Here is an 8377-nt window from a genome sequence, read left to right as displayed (position 1 = left end):
GCCAGTTTGGGTACTGATGGAAATGAAAGTGAAGCATCAAGAGCTTCAGAGCCTGAGGAATTTCAAGATCTTGTCAAGTTACATTTCTTCAGAAAAGAATTCACTTTTTCTTCACATGCATTAGTGGCTCACTGAGGTGGAAGGTCCAGTTGGAACCCACACATTAACCTTAACAGCTACATCACTTATTAGGCAAATGAAAGCAAGTGCCTGAGGCTTAAGGCAGGATGTGGCTTCCCTAAGGCAAAGCTGAATGCTCCCATGCTAACCTCTGTGCTCAGAATAGGCCCGAGTCATAACATCTTTGTCAACCATGCCAGGTAGCTACTTAGATTTCAAGGGTACAAATGAAGTACAGCCATATTTTGCCATCATCTTTCAACTTTCTAAGAATGTGAGGACTCCTGTTCAGTGATTTTAATTCTCTCTCTAGACACATGAAAAAAATACCTGTTCCACCCCCTGCCTCCTGCATTCCCATTGCTGCTTCCCTTCTTGTGATAATTGTTAAAAGATTTTTTTTTCTCCAATAATGCAGCTTGTGGTTCCTATTTGACCCTAGGATCACATAAAGGTTTGGCCATACGTCCAATGAATTGGGAAGATGTCTGCAGTCTCTCCAATGCATACTATATGTAAATTCTGTTTTTCCTGGTTTGCTTGGTATTTGCGCCTGCCTGGAGGCAATAGAGATAAATCAAAGGTCAGCTGCTAAAACAATCAAGCAAGAAAAGAAAGCAGTTGACCAGCAAAGAGGCAACTTCTTAAGCACAACAGCCAGGTGCAGAGCTGTGGGAAGCAACTTCTCAGTCCCTGCCTTAGAAAACAAGATCTTGGGCTAAGGCTGGGAAAAGGCAGATCAGATGATGTAGGCCTGTCAAAAGCTCTGCCCTCTGTAAAGACAGATGCATGTTGTTTGTGTTTTGGGGTGATCTGGGGTAAGCAAGGAGAGACTGTCATTTTGTGAGGGAAAACATTGACAGAATAGAAACTGACACAGAGAAGCCACCTCTGTGGTTCTGTGCTTAAGGATGGGGAAGAGGAAACACCTGAACCATAGCTAGGTAGAGTTCAGCAGCATTTTGGTGATGGTCAGCTTGAGGTAGAGAAAATAGCTCAAAGCAACACATGACTGGCAGCAGAGGAATTGCAAGTGCTCCAAGAAGCAAAAAAACCTAGTCCAGATATGAGGGAGCTATTACTTGGGGGGTCTGGAGAATGGTGACTCTTCTCATGTGCAGCTGTTACAACCCCTAAATCACCTTGTCTTCCCAGCAGCTTCAGGAAACCCAGCTCCCCAGTCTATCTTCTTAGCTGTTCATCACACTTCAATCTCTTTTGCTTACCCTTTCCCTCACACAGTGGCCTCGTTAAACCTTTCACTTTTGCGCTGGCAAATGCCTTGCGACAGCCCTACTTTGGCTGTGTCACCCTTCTTAATAGTGCCATGCCATTACTCTCAGCCTTACCCATGCCCAGAGCAGGGAGACAGGCTTGTGCAGGTCAGTTGTCCTTGCACTATTACCAGAGAAGCCTTTCCGAGGAAGCTTTGTCAGGGGTCAGACCAGGTGCATTTCCAAGCAGCTTCCTTGCTTTAGCTTCCTGGGACTTGACTTGCTGTGAGTTCTGTGAGTAGCTTTGCTCTTTCAGATAGGGGGTTACTTTGCTCAGTCTCTCAATGCTGTGCAGCCAAGGTTTGCTGTGGTGTGGTGGAGTTATTTTGAACTGCCTGCCCGTATGGCTGTTCAGACAAGTCTCTTCTAAGCAACACCAGCCTTTACATCCAACAGAGCTGTGCTTTGCAGACAGAGCGCCAAAGGGAAGGGAACAAAGGGGTCTGCACATCTTTACACTCTCTGCATCCATGGCAACGTTTGGACCTGGTATGGCTTGCTTTAACTGTTGGGTGCCTTCGCTCACCTTTGAAGGGTTACTGTGCTCTGACCATGCTGTCCCACCCATCCCAACATGTCTCCCAGGTACAGAGTCAGCGATCTGCAGCTCCAGATACCTCCATGGCGAGCCTCAGGAAGAAGGAGGAAAATTTTGCTTCCTCTAAAAAGTTTTGTTACCATGGTCTCTGCTTCCTGGGCTGTCACATCTGTTCACGTGAATGAGTGTCCCAAACAGGCCAGGCCTGTGAGAAGAAAACCAGCCAGCTGTCAAAGTCCATCAGGACTGCACAAACAGTTTTATCATGTGGATTCATGCATTTTCTACTAAGAAAGCCAGCAATCACCTGAATGAGAAAAGGGAGGGGAGAGCTGAGAGGTGGATCAGGCTGCTTGTGAGATGTATCAGGTTTGGCATGGAAGGGCTGAAGGCCTTTCAGAGCTTGGGACACGAGGGAATGAGCAGCAAAGTAGATGCCTCTTTTGGCCTCTGTTTGCTCCACCTCTTCAAATACCCTGTATTTTCCTTTTTTTCAGAGATGCAGGCTCCCACTGTTGTGTCTCTGGCTGTTCAGACCAGTGTTGCTGGGGTAAAGAGGTAACAGGGCCAGAAAGAATAGTTTATTGTGCATACAAGGGCAGTTTTGTTTGTTTGCTGTATCTCAAAAATTGCTCTAGCGATTACATATTAAATACTGTTAAAAATTTATTAAACACATAAAACACAGCTCTTGTCCAAGATGAAAAAAAAATTGTTTTCCCAGTCATAAACAATGAAGAAAGGGATGTAAAAGAAGTTGTATTTCAGTTATCACTATTGCATATACTTTGTCAGCAGGGGACCAGAAAACTGGATCACATACAACCTAGGTGACAGAACTGTGGAGATAATCTCCTTAGAGCAACTGCAGCTCTGGTAGAACCAGGTTCATCAACCAGCAGGATGGTATGTCACTGCAAAATGAGGTTCTGCCACTTTCTCTCATAAAGGAACAGTAAACACCACGTGCCACCTTCTGGCTTTTTCAGATTCATGCAGAAATGTTAGACGAAACTGAAGACTAAGAATACCTCACCTCCTAGTTCTTATTTGCATTGCACAGCAGCTGTGCTAAGTAACAATCATCCTCTGCAAAGGATGACACACATATTTTCAAACCTGAGCCAAAAAGGAGCCAAAAAGGTCACTCTGGGGAGAAACAAGGAAAAAAAGATGGGATAAAAAAGTACCCTAGGGTGAGAAATTTTATTTCAGACACGTCATTCATCCATTTGTCTATCTTAGGTATTTCTAAAGTGCCATAGTCTCACTGTAGTATCTAAGCACCATAAGCACAACCGGAATTTACCGTATTCTACAGAGCTTCCTCAGCTGGTAGGAGGATCTGGGCACCAGCTGGTGACCACAGCTCTGGAATGGAGTGCGCCTCGGATGGTCTGTTGGAAATGATAGTAGCTGATTAGCTTTTGCTTTTTCCAGCAGACTCCCACGATGATCCTGAGGGAGTAAATGGCTGGTAGAGAGGCCAGTGAGCTAGCTGCCGTGAAAGTAAACCTTCTAGTTCCTGGCTTTCTGCTCATGCCTATACCTCTGTCTTCTGAATTTGGCTCTTGAGTTTGTGCTGCCCACAGAATTATTAAATCCCTGGAAGAAAGGGAACATGCCCTGTAACTTCTGCAACGGCAAAGGAAGGGTGGTGCCCAGATTCTTCTATCCAGCTGGACGATCACAAACAGTAAAGGGCAGACAGGCTAGGGAAAGTGAATTATTTCAACCAAATGACACTCAGCAGGGAAAACTGACAGTGGCTGTGGAAAGGAACTCCAGAAATGTGCTTACACTAGTGAGCAATCCAATTCCAGCTGCTACAACTACTGCACTGGCAGTGTGCTGTGAACCCTAAAGCCACTCTGATTTGACTACAGTTTTCAATACATTCGTAAAGATCTTAGAAATAGATGCATGTCAATCCTTTTAATTTATAGAGCACAGAACACAAAGCATGTAGATAGAGAAAGAAATACTCTGAGGAATATTGTGAAGGCATATTTGGAGGCCGTTGGCTTCTCAAACCAGAACCGCAATGTGAGGGTTTTGAGTTGAGCTCAACTACGTGCGGACCTGCGTTTGATTTCATTGATCTGCCACAACAACTCAGTTCAGATTGCCAAAGGAAAAGCTGCATCCACAAGATGCCTTTCCCTGGCAAACAGGGCTTCTCAGCCAAACAGTTTTAATGCTGTATATTTCCTCTAGGACACTTCAACTGGAATAGGACAGACACACATAAATTGATCAGTTCTACAGCTGGACTGTAGCATAACCTTTGAATTCAGTTAAAAATGAGCCTATCAGCCAAGACCTATAGTATTCCTTCTGAAGGTCTGCTAGCAAATGAAAATCTTGATGCTTCTGGAACCAACTAGATGATCATTAGCTGTATTTCCAAACCACTTGCCAGAAGTGATACTGAATTCAAGAAGTAATTGGTTTGAAGCTGTTAACAAAAAAGAGCAAACAAACAAACAAAACCACACACAAAACTCCCAAACAAACACAAAGCTACAAGTAAAAATGTGCATTTGCAAATGACGGCTTTGGTTCCCGTGTAAACAAAGCCCATCTAATTTCTGAAACCTTCTATTTCCCTGAGCAGCTGCACATAAAGGTGCCTTGTTCCTCTAGGAGCTGCAAACAATTTTGTGCTGCCTCTGCAGCTCCTTGTTATTAAATTATATGTAAATAACATTTTATCAGCAGCTTAGTACCAGAAGTGCCTTGGGGCTTGCAGAAAGGGTCCCTGCAATCCCTCCAAGTAGCCAGTTTGGTAGAGCAAGCCATTCACAAGCATCCCTGGCCAGCAGCTGCTCAAATCCATGGATCTTCTTGGCATCTTTATTTCCTTCATCTCTTCTTCACCATAGTTTCAGTCCTTTCACTGGCTTCAGTCTGCATGCCTTTTTCCAGAGACTCACTGAAGCCATGGAACCAGTTACAGGATCAGTAAGGTACACTGCAAAACCAGAACTTTTTTCTAAGCTCCAGCAGTGCTGGATAAGCACGCCAGTTGGTTTAATCACTAAAATGATAAGCGGCAAAACAGTCATAAATACAAACCATGTAAAGTGTTGCACTGCAATTCCTCGTAGTTAAAACCATGAGGGGGGTACATCCTACAGCTGCCACTGATACGTACCTGTGTAAAATGAGGGGGAGAGCACTATGCTGAGTGACATTTTGAAGTCATTCTTAGCAACCATAGGGGCCACACATTTATATATATACATATATATATATATATAAATAAAACAACTCAGTCCTAGGTCTTTAACACACATAAAGTAATCAGTGTAAAACTGAATGTCTGGATATAAAAATTCAGATGTTTTGGTACAAAACCTGTTTCTCCCAGCTTCTTACTTAAAAATGCTATCAATTGTTTATACAGTTATGTTTAGCATTTTGAGAAGTACTGATATGGTGTAGTGTCACACCACTGACCATTTTGACCACTGTGATGGCATGTGCACACATGATCACTCACATGTGAGTGTGAAGACACACTTAGTATAAAAGCTGGTTCATACATATGTGAATACATACATATAGATGTTACACACATGCACACACACTAGTCAAAATAGGACTTGAGGAATACTGGTATGGAATCAAGTCAGTCCCAGGATGCTGTCGTTCTGTCCCATTTTGCAACACAGCTTACGCCAGCCCACTTGAACCATATCTGTGAATCTGAATTCTGCAGAACGAGGAGGCTACCAGTACAAACTCACAGGTGACCTCCATATACCCTGTCAAGTTGCGTACCATGGTCTTAGTAGCAGCAAGTATAATCCTGACTTTTTTTTAAGCCTTCAGGTATGAGTTCTCTATACCAGTTACCCACCAGTTCTGAGATTCCAGAACAGGCCATATCCCTATCCCGCAGCTTCCTTGTTCCTATCATCCAAGCAGCATTTGCAGAAAACCTTTGCAGGCGCGCTTTCCTCCTCTGGTTCCTATATGTTCCTTTTCCAAGCAGATTCCAATGGTCTTTGCCTGTGCTTCATGTTGGCCTGCATACTCTATATGCATGATGTAGAGTCTCCAGCTTCTCAGCAGGACTTGCTTAGCTTTGAACTTCTTGACTGCTGTACGAGACACAGACCTGGATTAGACCACAAGCATGATGAGCTTCCACAGACCTGTGCAGTATTACATAGGTCAGAATATTTCAGCTATGAGCAGAACAAAGCGACTTAAGGACCCCATCTCCCATGGTATTTCCTCTGACAGAACCACACATGCACATAGTGCATGACCAAGCAGCTTATCATCACGTGACCTGATACTGCATATTTTCTCCACAGGCTCCCAGGCAGACACCTCTCACAGAGAGGTGAGAGGAAACCTCTGGACCTTGGCTGCTTGGCAGATGGCATCTGATTCCAATACTGGGAAAAGAGGACGACAGGATGACAGAACCACCCACTGCAAGTACTGCTCATTTTCTGTCAATGCATGAGGTGTGCTGGGAGAAGGAGGTACTGAAAATGGCAACACAGGCCAAAGGTATTATTCTGGCCAGCTGCCTACAATCCAGGCACCCTCGTGCAGTCATACCCTCTCATCCCTTAGGCACATTTTGGACAGGCCTGGATCAAGAGCTTCATCCTAGAGCACCCCCAGGCCACACATGTACCCGCTGGTGTGAGACTAAGTAGGAGTTGCGACTGAAGCACTTCCCACAGTGGGAGCACTTGAAAGGTTTCTCCCCAGTGTGGGTACGACGGTGACGGATGAGGGTAGAGTTGTCACTGAAGCAGGTCCCACACTCGGCACACTTGTATGGCTTCTCCCCAGTGTGGGTGCGACGGTGCTGGACAAGGTGCGAGCGCTGGCTGAAACTCTTCCCACAGTCAGGGCACAAGTACGGCTTCTCACCTGTGTGGACACGCCGGTGGATGACCAGCTTAGAGCTCTCACTGAAGCACTTGTTGCAGTCAGCACACTTGTAGGGCTTCTCGCCTGTATGGAGCCGCTGGTGGGCAATGAGGTTGGAGCTGTCGCTGAAGCGCTTCCCGCACTGGGGGCACTTGTAGGGCTTCTCGCCTGTGTGAAAGTTGGCGTGGCGGAGCAGGCCTGAGTTCTGGTAGAAGTTCCTCCCACACTTGGCACAGACATAGGGCCTCTCTCCAGTGTGGTTGCGCTGGTGCTGCACCAGGTGGGTGCTCTGGCTGAAGCTCTTCCCGCAGTCCTTGCATTGGTACGGTCGCTCACCCGTGTGGACGCGCTGGTGCTGGATGAGGTGGGAGCGGCGGCTGAAGCTCTTGCCACAGTCAGCACACATGTAGGGCTTCTCCCCAGTGTGGATCCTCTGGTGGCGGATCAGGTCAGAGCTGCGGTTGAAGCTCTGCCCGCACTCAATGCAGATGTAAGGCTTCTCTCCCATGAATGCTCGCTGATGCACCACTGTCTCCTTCCGCTTCCGAAAGCCACAGCGAGAAGTCTTCTCCGCCCCAGTCTCTGGAGAGAGAAGGTCTGGCCTCGGACAAGACAGCTCCTGGTCGCAGCCTGGAGGAGAAGCTTCCCTCATGAAAAAGTCCGAAATGGCCCTGCAGGGTTCCGCTGTCTCTGGTCCATCTCTCTGGAGCTCCCCCTCATTTCCACTCATGCTCCCATCACCTGCTGGGACACATGGAGAGTCCAGACGCAACCAACACGTTCAGCCACGGCCCGCGCTCCCACTTCTCTACCCAGCTTGGCCACCGCAGCCGCCCCACACGGCCCCCGGTCAGGTGCCGCCCTCCTCCCGTCCACTCCGTTCCGGCTCCGCCGCTTCCAAGGGAGACGCGAAGGCGTCGGGACCGGCTCCATCCTCCCTCGCTCTCTGTCACCCGCCTGCGCGGCGACCCCGCCACCTCCGACCGACACGGGCGCTGGGGAGGGGGCGCACCCCGCGCCCACCCCGACCGCCGGTGACAGCTCGCTCCCCACCTGAGGGGGCCGGGCTGGGCCGGGACACGGGAGGCCGAGGCGCTGGGCCGGGGGAAGGAGCCACCGGGAGCGGGGAGGAGGCGGGGCGGGCAGGCGGACAGACCGGCAGGCAGCGGCGGAGCCCGGCGGCTGCGCCCTGCCTGCCCTCCGAGCCCCTCCGCCCTCCTAGAAAACCAACCCCCGCCCCGAGGCGCGACCCTGCAGCCCAGTCCTCGGTCCCTCATGAGCACCCGCCCCGGGTCGGCGACCTGCGGTGCCCGCCTCACCTCTGCCCGGCGGCGCGGCCCCGGCCCGGGCGGGGCGGCGGGGGCGCGAGGCGCAGCTCCCGGCCGCGGGGAGGGGAAGTTCCCCCGCGCGGGGCCTGCCCGCCTCCCTGCCCTCCCCGCCGGCACTTCCTGCGGCTCCCGGCAGGCGGCTGGCCGGCCTCTACGGCTGTAACCCTTCCGGCCCCGGCCGGCCCTGCTCTCCGCACTTCACCGCGGAGGCACCG

The 8377-nt window shown here is 49.2% G+C and overlaps 1 protein-coding gene across 2 annotated transcripts; it reads right to left on the bottom strand.

The window, feature by feature from the left end:
• Positions 1 to 2491: 2491 nt before the first annotated feature.
• Positions 2492 to 8284, bottom strand: LOC102096328 (zinc finger protein 239-like). 2 transcript variants are annotated; one of them, XR_010466879.1, is made up of 3 exons: positions 8154 to 8284; positions 5798 to 7575; positions 2492 to 5089 (listed from the first exon to the last, which is right to left on the bottom strand). XR_010466879.1 is itself a non-coding variant. In XM_065034292.1 (2 exons), the coding sequence occupies exon 2, from the start codon at positions 7562 to 7564 to the stop codon at positions 6560 to 6562; it is 1005 nt and encodes a 334-aa protein (XP_064890364.1). In that variant the 5' UTR covers positions 7565 to 7575; positions 8154 to 8284; the 3' UTR covers positions 2492 to 6559. The 2 variants fall into 2 exon arrangements, 1 of the variants encoding a protein (XP_064890364.1); XM_065034292.1 differs by having other exon boundaries at positions 2492 to 7575.
• Between the last annotated feature and the right edge of the window lie 93 nt (positions 8285 to 8377).

The sequence above is a fragment of the Columba livia genome, chromosome 1 (genome assembly GCF_036013475.1).
Source record: "Columba livia isolate bColLiv1 breed racing homer chromosome 1, bColLiv1.pat.W.v2, whole genome shotgun sequence".
Lineage (NCBI taxonomy): Eukaryota > Metazoa > Chordata > Aves > Columbiformes > Columbidae > Columba > Columba livia.
The sequence above is the reverse complement of the archived record's forward strand: the minus strand, read 5'-3'. Positions and strand labels throughout refer to the sequence as shown.

Bases quoted from the DNA above. Each gene is read 5' to 3' on its own strand.
- LOC102096328 (XM_065034292.1), bottom strand. From the start codon at position 7,564: ATGAGTGGAAATGAGGGGGAGCTCCAGAGAGATGGACCAGAGACAGCG.